At 43.2% G+C, this 19,462-nt stretch overlaps 1 protein-coding gene across 2 annotated transcripts in view; it reads left to right on the top strand.

Annotated features, from left to right (window-relative positions):
* Positions 1-19,462, top strand: part of SLC25A48 (solute carrier family 25 member 48) — a 166,886-nt gene that overhangs the window by 29,825 nt on the left and 117,599 nt on the right. For both annotated transcript variants that reach the window (XM_040442224.1, XM_040442215.1), the window contains one exon: positions 3,496-3,748. In XM_040442224.1, coding sequence (XP_040298158.1) covers positions 3,496-3,748 — 253 coding nt within the window. The remainder of the gene's footprint in view (positions 1-3,495; positions 3,749-19,462) is intronic.

The raw sequence follows: 19,462 nt of genomic DNA, 5'->3' as shown, positions 1-19,462 counted from the left end.
GATCAGGTGCTGCCAGGCAGGAGGGGGCAGATCCCCCTCCCCTGTATTTAACTCATTGGTGGCCAGTGCGGCCCCCCTCCCTCCCTCCCCTGTATTTAACTCATTGGTGGCCAGTGCGGCCCCCCTCCCTCCCTCCCCAGTATTATATTCATTGGTGGCCAGTGCGGCCTCCCCTCTCCCCCCCCTAATTAAAATCACCTTCCCCCATCATTGGTGGCCAGTGCGGCCTCCCCTCTCCCCCCTCCCTAATTAAAATCACCCCCCCATCATTGGTGGCCAGTGCGACCTCCCCTCTCCCCCCCTCCCTAATTAAAATCACCCTCCCATCATTGGTGGCCAGTGCGGCCTCCCCTCTCCCCCCCCTAATTAAAATCACCTTCCCCCATCATTGGTGGCAGCGGAGAGTTCCGATCGGAGTCCCAGTCTAATCGCTGGTTGCCATGGTTACTTAGCAATTTTTAGAAGCATTATACTTACCTGCGATGTTTGTAACTGGCCGGGCAGTGTGGAAATTTACCTGCCGTGTGGATTTAAAGAAAAATAGCATGTTAGTTTTGTTTATGGTTATAGCAGAATGGTAAAATCCGCAATAAAAATCCTCTGTATAAATTAACATGCTGCTGATTTGAAAAAACTGTTTTTTTACACAGCATGTGAATGAAAATTTGGAAATTCTCATCCACTTTGCTGTTACTGTACAACAAAAATCAGGCAGCTAATCAGTCTCTCGTCACCCCGTCCTTAAAGTGTAACTGTCATATTTTTTATTTATTTGCTAGTTTATTAGAGCTAGGCATGTATACCTGAGTTAGTCTGTCAATGTTTGTCAACAGATCTGTAATTACCTTATAATACCAGCTTTCATTAATGTCCCCTGTCCCTTTCCACTGCTCTATTAAAAGACCATTGTTATGGCTCATCTGTCTCCAGCTAGGAAGACAGAGGGGCGGTCCTTCTCACTGCATGCCTGCATTAGGTTTCAGAGTGAGGAGGCGTGTCTCTCAGTAATCCAATATGATTGGCTGGCAGGGAGCTGCTGGCTACAGCAAGTGTGTATGTTAAGTGAGGGAAAGCAGTTTTGGCCTCAGAACTTACAGAGGAGCCATCTTCAGAAGGTCCTCATATTGTAAATGTTTAAACAGCCGTAACTAAGGGAAAAACACAAGGAAAACAGTGGTATGTGAAGAAACTAAAGATTGCTTTATGCAGAATGCTGCTGCAGCAGTAACATATGCTAAAATAGAATTTTTTTATGAACATGACAGTTACCCATTAAAGATCCAATAAGCTGACAATCAAGTGTTTGCTAATTTGTCAGGTGACCGCTGCCGTGTTAACAATGATAAGGAACTAATGTTTTTATGAATGATTGTTCGACTGATCATAGGCTAGTGTTAACAGGGACTTCAGGCACAGCAGTAACACTGAATAATAAAGTTGCAACAATAACATAGGTGCACACTATTTTGGCAGCAGACTTTGCATGACAGAGTGTGACCACAACAGGTTGCTTACTGAATTATCATTCACCATCAGCATACAGTGCCTTTTCAGAGAGCTCCAGTGCTGTACATAGAAGATGGGTGATTCAGCTACAAGATCAGGCTCCTCTGAAGTCCCACCACCAAACTGCCAGGCACCAGGAACAAGTTTGCATCCCATTTTCATGACACTAATTAATTTTCCACTTTGTAGATACCACACCCCTGTGCAGGTTCTCACTACCTATAAAATGTAGACGAGAACCACCTGGAATCTGCTCCCTCTTTGTAGAAGCTGTAGGATCTGATACATGGGCTACCCCCATGGTATGCACAACTTTGGAGAGTCCTCTGAGTCCTCACTGTGGTATTTCTAAATAGTATCTACCAATTTCCTATGATTAGTCGGTCACAAGAGATGCCCATTAGGTGACCTGAGTAACCTCTTCTGAGTCCTGACTTGTCTGTTTTCATAACTACTTTTATTCCCCATGAAAAGCCAATTCTGGAGCATCTATTTTTATGACTTCATGTTGTACCATTCATTTGTTATTCTTTTTAGATGTTTTGAATGAATTACAGGTTACAATGAAGATCCAACTGGGTGTTACCAGTTGGGGGTGTTTCCCTGCACATTTTGGCACTGGCAACACTGATTGCATAATGTCAGACTTTGCAAGGACACAAAGATGTACCTTTACTGGAAATAGCTAGTAACTTCTAGCAGTCATAATTAGAGTTGAGCGAACACCTAGATGTTCGGGTTCGGTAAGTTCGGCCGAACTTTAAAAAAAAGTTCGGGTTCGGGACCCGAACTTGATCCGAACTTGGGTCCGAACCCCATTGAAGTCAATGGGGACCCGAACTTCACTTTATTATTTTCCGTTATAACATGGTTATAACGGAAAATAATAGTATTAGCTTTTTCAGATCTGAGTTTTCACCATCGTGAAAACTCAGATCCGACAGTATATTCTAACACAGAGGCGTTCCCATGGTGATGCCGCACTAGCCACCAATGATTTTAATTAGGGGTGGGGGGAGAGGGGAGGCCGCACTGGACACAAATTATTTTAATAGGGGGGGGGGGCGCACCTGAGGGGTTAATTGTGCGGATCTCAGCCCCCTGTAAGAGATCAGGTGCTGCCAGGCAGCAGGGGGCCGTTATGTCCACAGTTCTCAGTATATTCTAACTTCATCACTATGGGAACGTCTCTGTGTTAGAATATACTGTCGGATCTGAGTTTGCACGATCTAACTCAAATCCGATGGTATATTCTAATATAGAGGCGTTCCCATGGTGATGGGGACGCTTCAAGTTAAAATATACCATCGGATTGGAAAAAACTCTGATCCGATGGTATATTAATATTACCCGAACACCAAACCCGAACCCGAACTTTTACTGAAATGTTCGGGTTCGGGTGCCGAACACCGTAAAGTTCGGTACGAACCCAAACTTTACAGTTCGGGTTCGCTCAACCCTAGTCATAATAAATAAATCATACAACATAGTCATAAGAATAGATGCTCCAGAATTTTTATTATATGGTGAATGCAGGCAGTTGCTAAAATAGACATGAATCTGTTGCTACCTTGCATGAATCTGTCTAGTCTGTAGAACATTTCCAGATCATGAGCAGTAGACTTGGAGATACCTCAGCTCCATCACAGGCTGCTCGCCTCAGCATCCCTCTATGCCAAAAAAGCTGCTAATGAAGATACTTCTCTAGCAGCCTTGAGAATGTACCTGCACAGCCAAGCGGCACAATTCCATTATTAGAGCTGCCTGCATGTGCTATCAGTCACAAGTCACCACCTCCATAACAATTAAGCCAGGGCTGCAGAACAGTGGTAGACCTGAACTTGTGAGATGGGACAAAATAGCTGCTTAGGTAAAAAAAAATATTGTCATTAAAATTTGGCATTTTTAGAGAAGTTTTTTAAATTGTGCCTGCTTTGTACAACTTTACAGTTTTTGCTCATCATCCAAAAATGAATATTCTTTTGTCAGGTTGCTGGATTCTTTAAAGGAATGTCCTTCCCTTTGGCTACCATTGCAATTTATAACTCAGTAGTATTTGGTGTATTCAGCAATGCGCAGAGATTTATTAGTCAATATCGAGATACAAGTCGAAGACATCCTCCAGATCTTATAGATGTGACTTTTGCAAGCATGTTAGCTGGATGTGTTTCAGTGGGAATTGGTGGACCAGTTGACCTTGTAAAGATAAAACTGCAAATGCAAACTCAATGTGCTTCTTCAGGTAAGAAATGCATTTTTTTTATCACAATAAAGTTCCTGGACCATCCAACTCTGTGTCGGTACCTGCTCCACTCTGACCCTACTACTGTCCTTAAAGGGGTTATCCCTGATATCAACATCCTGTTGACAGGGAGCAGCTATTGGCTGCAATAGTCACATGCCCGCTTGTCAACAGGATGTTGATATCAGTGCAGCAGGGAGATGATGAGCCGGCTGTGGGGTGAAAGAGACAGAGCCCAGCGTTTCAGGGGACCAGGTTAGTATGATCACCACCGCAGGTTGACCACTCTGTGAAGTCTGATTTAATGTTGGATAACCCATTTAAGATGTTATTAATGACTAGGGTCACAACCGGTACTCACATTGACCAAAAAGGTAGGAACAACTCACTTTTGTAACCTCTAAAGCGATATCCTGTGGGAGCACATGGCAACATGCCAGAGTGCTCCCCTACCAATGTTCCCTGATAAACTCCTCCCTAAAGTTTGGCACCTTGGGCTGGACTTGTTATTCCTAAACAGAGGAGGAACAATAATTAAAGGGAAAACTATTGCCAGAAGATGCAATACTATATGTACACACATACACTATCCAACAAGTTACATGTACGTCAAAGCATTAACCCGGGAGGAGAGCTCCATATCTCTATATTTAAAGGGTTTCTACCACCACATTTTGACCTAATTAGCTGTCAGACACTAGCGATCTGCTAGTGTCTTCTGTACCTAACCATGCTATTGTAGATCCTTTGTCTGCAGCGGTTACCCTAAAAAACGCAAATGAGCCTCTAGGTGCTATGGGGGCGTCTTTTCAGCACCTAGAGGCTCCGTCCACTCACTATTTCCGCCGCCCAGCGCACTCCAGCCCGCCCCTCTGCTCTAGATTGACAGCCTACTCGCGCCTGCGCCGTGTGCTTCTGTATTCGGCGCAGGCGCAGTGACTGTTGGACTGCTCCCTGTGCCGTTATCGGCGCAGGCACAGTGAAGATGCCGGCGCAGGGAGACAGTCACTGCGCCTGCGCCGAATACAGAAGCACACGGCGCAGGCGCGAGAATTCGGCCGAGATGGAGAGAAGTAGGCTGTCAATCTAGAGTAGAGGGGCGGGCTGGAGAGCGCTGGGCGGCAGAAATGGTGAGTGGACGGAGCCTCTAGGTGCTGAAAAGACGCCCCCATAGCACCTAGAGGCTCATTTGCATACCAATAAAACTACGTTTTTTAGGGTAACCGCTGCAGAGAAAGGAATTACAATAGCATGGTTAGGTACAGCAGACACTAGCAGATCGCTAGTGTCTGACAGCTAATTAGGTCAAAATGTGGTGGTAGAAACCCTTTAAAGTCTTAGTATGTAAGATGAGATATAAAATATATGTGGTTACTACTGGCAACTCTGTACTTTTCCATTACCCTAGTTTTGAGAAATGTCCTATTTTTATGATAATGATGGAGTACAACTGGCATTAGCACGTGAACATACCATTCATTAGCTCTAATACTTTGTTAGGTTCTCCACACATATGACATCTAAACAATTGTGATACTGTAGTTTAATGTAAGTGAATAGTACAGCATAGCACATCATTTCTTACCTTTGATGTAATGCTGGAGGCAACTTTTGACACTACAGCATAGTGTTCTAGGAAACAAAGGATTTGTTGGGAACATTATACTGTAGGATCTCATCAGTGGCATACATAGATCTCATAGGGCCCCATAGAATTTTTTTTTTGCATGAGCCCTCCAGCTTCACCTAGTTTTCCAGTATGCATTTATCAATCACTCCTAGGTAATGCAGAATGCAAAGATTTCTGACCAATGTAGAATTTTTATTTTTATTAACTTGAGGAAATTTTAACCACTTCCAGACCAAGCTACTTTTCACCTTCTTGACCAAGCCTAATTTTGCAAATGTGATCTGTTACTTTATATGTTACTGTTACTTACAATTAAGAGATTTGAGGAATAGATTTCCACAGAGGGGGTACCCTGATGAGACACTTAAGGGTGCATTTAAACACTCCATTTCTATTGATAGGAAGGAATTGTTAAGGCCCCAAGCCAAAAGAACAACAGAGAGGCATAATGAGGATAATAGGTACATATGATAATGCTCATGAGAAGATCTATGAAATATTGAGAAAGCACTGGGGAATTTTGCAGACAGATCAAGATCTGGTGGACGTACTACCTCCTAGACCAGCTGTTACATTTAGGAGAGGTAGGTCCATTAAGGATCGCCTGGTACATAGTATGTATGTGAAACCTAGAACTTCAGGTACTTGGCTAGATCGAAGACCTCTGGGGACCTTTAAATGCAGTGGCTGCGTAGCATGTCCCTTTATTTTAATATCAAAGACATTTAAAAGTGTCTCTACGGGAAGAACTTTTGACATGAGTGATTTTTCGAACTGTAGAACATGTGGAGTTGTGTATCTTGTCACGTGTCAGTGCCCTCGTAATTATGTAGGAAAAACTAAAAGAGAACTGAGAAGGAGAATTGGTGAATATATTGGAGACATCAGACATAAGAGGGATACACCAGTGGCAAATCGTGTTCCCTCAGATTTCAAGTTAATGAAGTGATTCAGCCCTCTCCACGAAAGGGAGATTGGGGTAAAAAGATACTACAGAGGGAGAGGGTTTCCTGTCAATTAGTTTATACGATTTGATTTTTCTTTACAAATGCACCCTTCCTTGGGTTACCTTCTTTTTTTCTTTTTCTGGTCTCCTTGTCATGGAGGTCTCAGATATCTAAATATAGGCTGTAATCAGGATCATCGGATCATAAAGGTCCATTGTGAATTATATCAACTGATAAGCCTCACGGGAGGATCCTCATCAATATGGATGACCCCCTGTGAGTTTGTTCCTTACTCTCTTTTACAGGATGAGGGCCTATTTTAATATTGGGATAATACAAAAATGTATAGAATATCCCTTTAAAGTACTGTCCCCATATGTCATCTTAATTCCTACCTCCCCTCCCCCCTCCACTCCCATTCTCCGCCCCAAAAATTTTTTAGGTGGTTTACTCCTAGGGCAAAGTTTATCAGTACCTTAATAGTATATTTTTCTTGCCCTCTATGTGATTTGTATCTAGCGCAATTAGGATCTTTTCAATAATAAGAGCGTAGCCCTAGTGGCATACAGTACAGACCAAAAGTTTGGACACACCTTCTCATTCAAAGAACTTTCTTTATTTTCATGACTATGAAAATTGTAGATTCACACTGAAGGCATCAAAACTATGAATTAACACATGTGGAATTATATACATAACCAACAAGTGTGAAACAACAACTGAAAATATGTCATATTCTAGGTTCTTCAAAGTAGCCACCTTTTGCTTTGAATACTGCTTTGCACACTCTTGGCATTCTCTTGATGAGCTTCAAGAGGTAGTCCCCTGAAATAGTTTTCACTTCACAGGTGTGCCCTGTCAGGTTTAATAAGTGGGATTTCTTGCCTTATAAATGGGGTTGGGACCATCAGTAGCGTTGAGGAGAAGTCAGGTGGATACACAGCTGATAGTCCTACTGAATAGACTGTTAGAATTTGTATTATGGCAAGAAAAAAGCAGCTCAGTAAAGAAAAACAAGTGGCCATCATTACTTTAAGAAATGAAGGTCAGTCAGTCAGCCGAAAAATTGGGAAAACTTTGAAAGTAAGGGCTATTTGACCATGAAGGAGAGTGATGGGGTGCTGCGCCAGATGACCTGGCCTCCACAGTCACCGGACCTGAACCCAATCGAGATGGTTTGGGGTGAGCTGGACCGCAGAGTGAAGGCAAAAGGGCCAACAAGTGCTAAGCATCTCTGGGAACTCCTTCAAGACTGTTGGAAGACCATTTCAGGGGACTACCTCTTGAAGCTCATCAAGAGAATGCCAAGAGTGTGCAAAGCAGTAATCAAAGCAAAAGGTGGCTACTTTGAAGAACCTAGAATATGACATATTTTCAGTTGTTTCACACTTGTTTGTAATTTATATAATTCCACATGTGTTAATTCATAGTTTTGATGCCTTCATAGTCATGAAAATAAAGAAAACTCTTTGAATGAGAAGGTGTGTCCAAACTTTTGGTCTGTACGGTATATGCTAGTAAAGCGCTTTGTAGCACCTTATCATCATACCTTATACTCATTCAGTATCGGGTTGCACTGTGGAGCACATTTGCGTTCCACGGCGGACTTCCGGTATCAACTTTTTCCGGCCTGTGGAACGCATGTGCGATACGATGGAATGCACTTCCGGTCCGGTTTGTGGAGCGCATATGCGTTCCACAGAAGAGTGTTGAGCTGTTTTCTACATGAAAAAGGGATGATAAATGAATCACTACACAGCGATCTTGAGCCCCAACCTAAGTGGTGAAATACCGAGGTACTGGAAGTAATGGGAGGTATGAATAACAAGTTTATTGCGATGTGTCTGGGTTGAGGAAGGGGAAGTGAGGGGGCGTGTATAGTGGATAGGTCACATATAAGGCACCAGTTCTGAATCAAACACTGAGACGCCTTTCATCCAAGAGCCTCCATCAAAGCCCAGGTCTCCCTGAGGGTCCCTATCTCAGGGACTACAGCTGTCCTGATTTGATTTTTGGATGTCTATTCATTTTGATCAGGAATCTGATCTATATCTGAGTAGGGATCGACCGATTATCGATTTTACCGATATTATCGGCCGATATTGAGGATTTTGACCGTTATCGGCATCTATTTTGCCGATATACCAATAACGTATGGGGAACACAGATCGCGCTGCTCTCAGCGCTCTCTGTGTTCCCTCCGCAGCACAGGGGAGAAGGAAGCAGTGTCTCCCTCCCCCTGTGCTGCTGCTGCCGCTGCCGCCGATGACAGGAGAGAAGACAAGAGGAGGGGAGGGGCTGTGGCCGCTGCGCCACCAATGAAGATGAGTCTTTCATTCATTCATATACAGGAGGCGGGAGCTGGCTGCAGAATCACATAGCCGGCTCCCGGCCTCTATGAACGGTAGCTGCGGTCAGCGGTAGTTAACCCCTTAGGTGCCGCGGATCGCAGCTACCGCTCATAGAGGTCGGGAGCCGGCTATGTGATTCTGCAGCCAGCTCCCGCCTCCTGTATATGAATGAGAGACTTATCTTCATTGGTGGCGCAGTGCGCCCCCCCCCCAGCCCCCCAGTATTAATCATTGGTGGCGCAGTGCGCCCCCCACCCCCATCCCAATGGTAAAAACATTGGTGGCGCAGTGCGCCCCCCCTCCCAGTATTAATCATTGGTGGCAGTGGCCACAGGATCCCCTCTCCCCTGCTCCTCCTATCTAAGCCCCAGCAGTGTAAGCCTGGGGCTCCGATCAGTTACCATGGCAGCCAGGACGCTATTAAAGCCCTGGCTGCCATGTTCAGCTCCATGCTGCTGTGTGCACAAAGCACAGAGCAGCAGGGACAGTGTGAGATCCTATTCACCCTGATAGAGATCTATCAGGGTGAATAGGACAAGGGTTCTAGTCCCTAAGGGGGCTAAAAGTTAGTAAAACAAAAAAAAAAAAATAATAATAATATTAAGTATAAATGAAAAAGATTTACAAAAAAAAAAAAAATACACGTTAACAATAAACATATTAATTTTCAGCAGATTTGTGTAGGAAATTAATTTTTTATCAAAAATGAAAATTCCCAGAATATTGGTATAAATTATCGGCTATCGGCCTGAAAGTTCACAAATTATCGGTATCGGCCCTAAAAAATCAATATCGGTCGATCCCTATATCTGAGGATCCTGTTTTAGCTTAATATCGTTTTGTCCCCTGACAAACCAGTATTTGATTGCTGGGAAAACGTTGTGTTGGGACGTGTTTTTTTCTTACAGCACGCTTAATTATTTTTTGTATAACTGTCAAACTTATCTAGCAACATATGCTCATTTTTGTATGATCCTACATTTATTTGTTTACATATCGCCTCAGAGTAGGGTGTGCATAGGTGATTACTAGAATAGGTACGAGGACAGAAAACCTCTACCATTAGGGGGTGTCCCTTGGCTGAGGGTTAGTTAGAGTGGAATAGGGATAGAGTAGTAAATCCTATACTCACCCTTATACCAACCACCGTATTTGTCATTGTCAAAGATCTATAGACTACCCTCGGTGATCAACATTTTCGTAATACAGAGAAATTTTGAGCTTTCGAGTACATGTGCTTATTTATATCTAACATATGATCTATGTGTTGACAGTTTACTATTTGCATCAGATTATTTTTTTGACCTGTGCCTTAGAGATTGTAGGGCCTGTCTTTGATGTATTCTCAGCTTTTAGTGGCATTTATTAAAAGTTACATTTTATATGCAGGAAGGTGTCAAAATGTGTATTTAGTCTGTTACTTTATATGGGAATACCTTTGGAATGCTTTTACTTATCCAGGTGATTGGGCTTTTTTGTGGCACATCGTACTTCACATTAGTGGTAAATTTGAGTCGATACATTTTACCTTTATAAAAAAAAATCCAAAATATTCAAAAATGTTGTACATTTCCAATCTTCCAAATTTGAATTTCTTTACTTTTAAGATAGGTAGTAATACCTTATAAAATAGTTATTAATTAACATTCACCATATGTCTACTTTATGTTTGTATCATTTTGCTCAGCCCGATATTAATTAGACCTCAGCTCAGAGCCCCAATCAGATCCCCAAAATTATTCAGACCTCAGATCAGACCCCCAATGTTAATAAGATCCCAGACCTCAGATCAGACCCCCAATGTTAATAAGACCCCAATCAGAACTTTGATCAGACCCCCACTCTTAATATGACCCCCAATCAGACCCCCATCGTACAGCATGAGGCCACAGAGCACACCGACATCCTCATGCAGTGCGCAGGTCACTGCAAAGCATGCAGCACCAGAAAACAAAAATCAGGAAGCAGTGAGTACAGAGCCAGCATAATGAGCGATTACATTTTATTTTGATGTTTGGGAAGCAGGATAAAGAAAAAACAGCAATTCTGCCACAGTTTTTGGGTACATTCTGCACCGCATGGGTAAAAACAACATGTGTCATGACTGTAGACAGGTACTGTAAATACACACACGGTTCCTAACTGGAACCCAACCCGGTGCCCCTGTCTACTTGCAGTGCAAGCCCACAAGTGGCAAGTCCACAACTGGTCGACTGTCCCTATGCTGGTTAAGTGCAGGGAGTAAGTTCAAGGACCTGCAGTAGAAACTGCAGGGACCTGTTCACACAGCCGGAACTCAAACAGACAAACACTCAGAGAAGGGTCATACAGAAATGGGTCAAAGCTGCCCTCAGCCTGCATCATAAACATACCTATGACTCCCCCAGAAAGAAAGTGCTACGGGGAGGAACAAGGCTAGTGTTCTGTTGCTATGGACGCGCTCACTTCACCAGGGGATGTGGCCTGGACTGTGCAACATAAGCGTCACAGCCTGTCATCACGTCTCGCTCGTCGCAGCCGTGCCACAGCCCCAGAGTGCGTCGCTGGTAAGTTAGTGACAATAGGTTAACTTTATTGTACGGGTCAATACAATTACAGAGATACCAATTTTAGATAGTTTATTTTGTTTGTTTGTTTTGCTATTTTTACAAAATAAAAGCATTTTAAATTTTTTTCGGGCAATGGTCCTGTGTAGGGCTAATTTTTTGCAGTACTTTTCATTGGTACTACTTTGGGGTACTTACAACTTTTTAATTACTTGATTTTTTTTGGGAGGTGACCAAAAAATGGCTGTTGTGGCACATTTTTTTTTACATTTTTTATACAGTGTTAATATTTTCTGTCATAATTTTTCTAAATTTCTGGCGATGATCTTCTGTTGGGGTTCATTTTCTGTGGAATGAGTTGACGTTTTCATTGGTGCCATTTTACGTACATAAGACTTTTTGATTGCTTGACGTTATGTTTTTGGCAGGCAATGAGACCAAAAAATGGCTGTTCTGGCATTAATTTTTTTTGTCTTTTATGGCATTCACCTGACGGGGTAGATCATGTGAATTTTTTATAGAGCATGTCGTTACGGACACGGCAATACCAATTGTCTATTTTTTTTCTATTTTTTACAATAATAAATTACTTAATAAGAGGAAAGGGGCTTTTTGTTTACTCTTAAAACCTTTATTTATTTTTATAAAACACATTTTTTAAACCTTTTAACTATTTAACAAGTTTACAAGTACAGAATAAGGAATAACTATTTGATCACTAGGGGTCTAACCACTGAGATCCCCACCGATAATGAACACAGGGATCCTGTTCCCCTGCTCTGATAGAGTGGCATATTGGGCATGCACTTTGCTGCTCCATTCACTCTCTATAGAAGCACCAGATGATAGGGGATGACTTATAAACTTGGCACAACCCCTTTAAAGTTACATGATTACACATTACATAATTTTTATTGCTGATCTCTCCTATAACTGAAGCTGACATAGTAGCCTAGTTACAAGGGAAATAGTCCCCAGAGAGATTGTACAGGGCTGTACAACCTCACTGCAGAGCTGATCTTGTTCTGATAATACCTAGCCAGGTCCACAGACTCCCAGCCCCCAACAATCACATGACTGCTGGGATCAGAGTGGGAAGTGGCGACCTCTGTACACAGCCCTCCTAGAGCGATAGCCACAGCATGGCTGGTGAAAAAACTTCCTTGTCTTCTTTACACTCCTGCAGCGGCACGACTAGTGTGCTTCTACAATCTTTGCTTTGCACTGCTTTTCTTCACAAAATGTATTTCAAAACTGGATGCCTCATACCACCACTAGGAGGAGCTCAGTGCATACGAATTTATGTGCTTGCCATTGTCTGCAATGGAAACTGTAAATATATTTTGCATTGTGCTCCCCCTAGTGACAGCTGCACAAAAAAGCTGTATTTTCATGTGGAGAGCAGAAGAAGCAGTTCACTGCTATCCCTTCTTCCCCTTTCCCTGGGTGCTCTAGCAGTCATGTGGCCTGCCTTCTTAACAGATATGGAACTCAGATATTTGTATCAAGAACCATCTTTAAATGTTTGTAATGGAGCCTGGGTTGCACTGAGGACAAGCAGAAAGGGCCGAAATTGTGGGGCTGATTGGTCCTGGAAGTGCCTTATATACTATATATACTGTACACAGAGTTACTTAAGGATTCCTTGCTGAATTTACCTTTTATGTTTTGGTTAAATGTTATGTTCACTCTAGTTAATAGTAAATATGGGAAGTGTCAGAGTTTACATGGCCTCGTTCAATGACCTTACAAGTTCGAATTTGGACTAAAACAGACGTTTAAATCAACAAACTTTAGATAAGCCATTTATATACTAATCCACAAAAACATACATCTGAATTGGCCATAAGTTTAGGTATTAAATACTAAAGGTTCTGTTCACTGACAGAAAGCAGAATCACAGCAGTAATAGTTGGTAACGTTCTGCAGCATACCTGTTTCATATAGTAATTCACTGGAATATTAACCTACTTAAAACCTAACTTTTATATTAGATATTTACTAAAATAGGTCCCACAATTAGATATCTAATTGTAGTCATTTACAATATTTATCTGGCTAATACACATACATCAAGGATACATAACACCACGTTCACCATATATAAGTGTAACTTAAGCACTGAATTTTGTTAGAACCACTCACGGTTTGATGCACAAATACTCCAGGCTGGTGTGGTGGGTCTAGGTTCTGATAGGTGGATCCAAACGATCTTTGTTGTAGAATCGTCCACTGTAAAAAGGATCCAAAAATGTTTTAGCGGTGTTATCTTTTTCCCCTTTTCCAATGAAAATAGGGGAATAGGAGTGGGAGATATGTCCCTAGTGATTCTATCAGGCCCTGCCTGAAAGCGAGAGGTCTACCGCCTAAATGCGGAAGAATCACCCCCTAGAGAGCGACCCCACTTATCGGTGGCTGACCCTAAAAACAATTTGCCCTATAATTCCCAGTTCATGTATTCCAGATTTCCAGATATTTCAAAGTCCTGACGCGTTTCCTCTGTCAGTGTGATATTGGAAGATTCATCAGGGGATGAAGATGGTAAAGATACAGCTCAATGGCTGTTAGCTAGATAGCTCTTGCTGGTGTTCAAGCTGGTAATGTGCAGTCCAGGTATAGTATATATATATATATAGGGAACCTATATATAGCCCAAACAAAGTTAAGGGCCCACCCCTAATTAAAGCATAAGAATCCGACCAAGAGGAGTGAGTCAAATGTATTACAAATATCAATAATAATACTGGAATGGTTCAAAATAGCATAATTTTATTGAAAAATCACAAGAGGACACATAATTAGCACAAGTCACACAAGGACAATTAATGTCCCCTTGAAAAAGCTGTACGCGAAACGTGCGTTGGGGAGTGGACCGGTGGTGTTGCTGTACGGTATACTATAATTGTGTGGTCAGTATATATTTTTTCTATGTGCTGGTTACAGTCTTATTTACTTCATTGCTTCAGATAGCCAAAGGTGGTGTGTATTTTCACGTCCAATTCTGGCACCTGTTGTACAAATAATGCAATTAGGTAACTTATGTTAGCTGTGAGCCATAGTGTGTGGATATTACATATCCTTGTATTGCTGACCAACTGGAAAGCTTTATGCACATGCACTTTATTCATACGTACCGGCAGTTCACCATCGGTCCCCTTGGTTTTTAATATGTATTGTGATCTGCATTAATTGTCCTTGTGTGACTTGTGCTAATTATGTGTCCTCTTGTGATTTTTCAATAAAATTATGCTATTTTGAACCATTCCAGTACTAGTATATATATATATATATATATATATATATATATATATATATATATATATATTATAGTATAGTATAGTATTACTCACCTCACTGATCCTCCACCCCCTTCTGTTCCCATGCTTACATGCTGGCTCTATGATCTGGGCTTGACACACAGGAAATGGCAGGAGATGCCTGCTCAGCCAATCATTGACTGCATTGGTTGCAAATGACATTTTTTTATTTTTTTATTACACCATTCAGCATTTTATGTCAAAATATTATCCCACCAGATAACCTCTTTAAAATAACTCTATAGTTTCACATGCTGTCCCTATAGATAACCACAGATGGCATGATCTATCCATTCCATGTGGGGTCTAGGACCTCATCGTCCCCTGCATCGTCTTCCACCCAGTCTTCCTCCCTGACCTCCTTTTCGGTCTGCACACTGCAGAAAGACAACGCAGTTGGCACCTGTGTTTCGTCATCATCAGAGACGTGCTGAGGTGGTATTCCCATGTCCTCATCAGCAAACATAAGTGGTTGTGCGTCAGTGCATTCTATGTCTTCCACCCCTGGGGAAGGGCCAGGTGGATGCCCTTGGGAAACCCTGCCAGCAGAATCTTCAAACAGCATAAGAGACTGCTGCATGACTTGAGGCTCAGACAGGTTCCCCGATATGCACGGGGGTGATGTGACAGAATGATGGGCATGGGTTTCAGGTGCCACCTGTGCGCTTTCTGCAGAAGACTGGGTGGGAGATAATGTGAACGTGCTGGATCCACTGTCGGCCATCCAATTGACTAGCGCCTGTACTTGCTCAGGCCTTACCATCCTTAGAACGGCATTAGGCCCGACCAAATATCGCTGTCGATTCTGGCAGCTACTGGGACCTGAGGTAGTAGGTTCAGTAGGACGTGTAGCTGTGGCAGAATGGCCACGTCCTCTCCCTGCACCAGAGGCTCCACCAACATCACCACCGCGACCATGACCGCGTCCCTTATTAGATGTTTGCCTCATAGTTAGCGTTCACAGAGCAAAGTAAAAATTGGTTAAGTATGTTAAAAATAATTAACCGCCAATGCATGTTTAATCAAAAATGACCAGTATATGAACAAACGGTCTTTTTAAACCGCAGTAACCTAATGGCCGTATTAGTGGCCTAAATGTGACTGTCACCTATGCACGTGTAGTCAAAGATGACCAGTATATGAAAAAAAAGGTTTTTTTTAACCGCAGTAACCTAATGGCCGTATTTGTGGCCTAAATGTGACTGTAATCAATGCACGTTTAATCAAAAATGACCAGTATATGAACAAACGTTTTTTTTAAACCGCAGTAACCTAATGGCCGTATTTGTGGCCTAAATGTGACTGTCACCTATGCACGTGTAATCAAAGATGCCAGTATATGAACAAACGTTTTTTTTAAACCACAGTAACCAAATGGCCGTATTTGTTGCCTAAATGTGACTGTCACCTATGAACGTTTAATCAAAGATGACCAGTATATGAACAAACGTTTTTTTTTAACCGCAGTAACCTAATGGCCGTATTTGTGGCCTAAATGTGACTGTAATCAATGCACGTTTAATCAAAAATGACCAGTATATGAACAAACGTTTTTTTTAAACCGCAGTAACCTAATGGCCGTATTTGTGGCCTAAATGTGACTGTCACCTATGCACGTGTAATCAAAGATGCCAGTATATGAACAAACGTTTTTTTTAAACCACAGTAACCAAATGGCCGTATTTGTTGCCTAAATGTGACTGTCACCTATGAACGTTTAATCAAAGATGACCAGTATATGAACAAACGTTTTTTTTTAACCGCAGTAACCTAATGGCCGTATTTGTGGCCTAAATGTGACTGTCACCTATGCACGTGTAATCAAAGATGACCAGTATATGAAAAAATGTTTTTTTTTTAACCGCAGTAACCTAATGGCCGTATTTGTGGCCTATATGTGACTGTCACCTATGCACGTGTAATCAAAGATGACCAGTATATGAACAAAAAGTTTTTTTAAGCACAGTCAGCAAAAAAGCTGAATTTCTGGACTAGCAGACATGCAGATAGATAGTGCTGGTGCACTATCGTTGCATAAAATGGCTGCCGATTAGGTATTAATAGTGACAAACTGAAGGAAAAAAAAGTTAGTTTTCAGCAGAAGTTGGCTCAGTGCAGGCTTAAAAAAATTGTGCACAGCACCCACAAAACACATTGGATTTAGATCACTGAGTAAAAAGGCAGTTCTTCTTAATATTTCTCCCTGATCTCTCCCTGACGGCAGGTGCAGCCTCTCCCTACACTAATCAGAGCAGAGTGACGGGCGGTGCTACGTGACTCCAGCTTTAATAGAGGCTGGGTCACTGGCTGCAGTTGGCCAGTCACAGCCATGCCAATAGTAGGCATGGCTGTGATGCCTTCTAAGGGCACAGAGTTAAACGCTTGTTGATTGGCTGCTGTTCAGCCTTTCAAAAAGCGCCAAGAAAGCGCCGAACCCCGAACCCGAACCCAAACTTTTACGTAAATGTTCGGGTCCGGGCCCTGAAAAAGCTAAAGTTCGGTACGAACCAGAACTTTACAGTTCGGGTTCGCTCAGCTCTACTAACAATGCATATCAGAGCAAAAACCAAACCATGAAGAAGAAAAGTCATGTCTGGAGGAAACTAGGCACTGCTCATTACCTGTCCAATACGATCCCTACAATGAAGCAATGTGGTGGTAGCAGTGGCGCACCTACAGGGGGGGTCCAGCGGGTCTGGACCTCCCCTAGAACAACCAGCCGAATTATTTTTTTTTTAATCCTTCAGGGCCGCACCGCCGATCACCACAGGCGGTGCGGCCCTGGATGTAATTTCGGCGGCCGCAGCGGTGGTGGGGGGGGCCGGGGGGGGCAGTGGGAGTACTAGGAGATGAGCGCTTCCATTGTGGAAGCGCTCATCTCCATATCTAATCCATCTGTATCGCTGTCCTTAGGACAGCGATACAGATGCCTGTGCTGTGCTGCGGCAGGGGAGGGAGAGGCGTGTCCCTCCCCTGTTCTTCTGATAGGCCGCAGGCACTAATGCCTGCAGCCTATCAGAGGCCGGCTCAGGCGGTGCGATGACGTCATCATCACGCGCCTGAGCCGGGCAGCACACAGCAGGGACACAGGCCGGAAGAGCCTGCATCCCATCGCTGCTGATGGAGGTAAGTATCAGTCTATTATTTTTATTTTTTTTGTGTGTTTTTTTTTTGGAGGGGGGGAGCTGGCACTATGGGAGCACTATGGGGCATCTGGTGGTACTTTTTTTTTTAGGTGGTACTTCTTACTGGCACATTATGGGGGGGGGGGACCATGGGGGAGAGGAGCACTATGGGGGCTCTAAAGGGGCTTTTTTTTTACACATTATGGGGGGCACTATAGGGGAGAACGGCACTAGGGGGCCTCTGGTGGCACTATGGGGGCATTATTTGGGGGGCACCATGGGGGAGAGGAGCACTATGGGGGCTCTAAAGGGGCTTTTTTTTGTCACATTATGGGGGGCACTATAGGGGAGAACGGCACTATGGGTCATCTGGTGGCACTATAGGGGCATTATTTGGGGGCACTATGGGGAAGTGGGGGTACTAAAGGGGCCTTTTTTTCTTATTGGCACATGGGGGCATTATGGCATCTGGTCGCACTAAGGGGGCATTTTTTACTGGCACATTATGGGGCGGCACCATGGGGGAGAGGATCACTATGGGGGCATCTGGGGGGTCTAAAGGGGCTTTTTTTTATTGACATTATGGGGGCACTATAGGGGAGAATGGCACTATGGGGCATCTAGTGGCACTATAGGGGCATTATTTGGGGGCACTAAGGGGAAGTGGGGGCTCTAAAGGGGCCTTTATTCTTATTGGCACATTATGGGGGGATTATGGCATCTGGTGTCACTAAGGGGGCATTTTTTTACTGGCACATTATGGTAGGCACTATAGGGGAGAGCGGCACTATGGGGGAGTGGAGCACTATTGGGGCATATGGTGGCACTTAGAAGGGGCATTTTTTACTGGCATATTATGGGGGACACTGTGGGGAAGGGGGAGAGGAGCACTATATAGGGGTATTTTATACTGGCATACATTATGGGGACATTAGCTCAACAGCGGGCACTAAGCGGGGGTATTTCATGTACTGTCATATTGTAGGGAGAATTATTAGTACTAGGAGGTATTATGCAGAGCTTTGCTAATACTGGGGGGCTATGAGGAACATAATTACTAGTATGGGCACTATAGGGGCATTATTACTACTAAGTGAGCTCTGGCAGAGAATTATTTCTATTTTGGGGAGCCCTGTTACTTTGGGGGGCACCCTGCCACAGTATCAGCTTAGCACAATAATTTTTGGGGGACATTATCTTTATACTATTTTTTTCATTTAATGGGGTTTTCTTCTCTCCTCTGAGTAAGTCCGCACTGTGCTTGATTGGGAGCTTCCTGAGAATCAGAAGGCTCTGATGCGGCTTTTGGGTTTTGCCAATTATTACAGAAAGTTCATTTTGAATTATTCCTCTGTTGTTAAGCCACTCACTGATATGACTAAAAAGGGGGTGGATTTTTCCTCGTGGTCGGTAGATGCCTTTTCTAGTATTAAAGAGAGTTTTGCTTCCGCTCCCATTTTGGTACAACCTGATGTCTCTCTACCTTTTATTGTGGAGGTGGATGCTTCTGAGGTGGGTGTGGGTGCAGTCTTATCTCAGGGTCCCTCTCCTGCCAAATGGCGACCGTGTGCCTTTTTCTCAAGGAAACTATCCTCTGCAGAGAGAAATTACCATGTGGGAGATAGGGAGTTGTTGGCCATCAAATTAGCTTTTGAGGAATGGCGCCATTGGTTAGAGGGAGCCAGACACCCTATTACCATGTTTACCGACCATAAGAATCTTTGTTCTTTTCTAGGTTTAATTTTGTTGTTACGTTCCACCCTGGGGTTAAAAATGTGAAGGCGGATGCCCTGTCACG

Source organism: Bufo bufo, chromosome 1, assembly GCF_905171765.1.
Source record: "Bufo bufo chromosome 1, aBufBuf1.1, whole genome shotgun sequence".
Lineage (NCBI taxonomy): Eukaryota > Metazoa > Chordata > Amphibia > Anura > Bufonidae > Bufo > Bufo bufo.
Note: the sequence above shows the minus strand (reverse complement) of the source record. Positions and strands in the feature narration are given on the sequence as shown.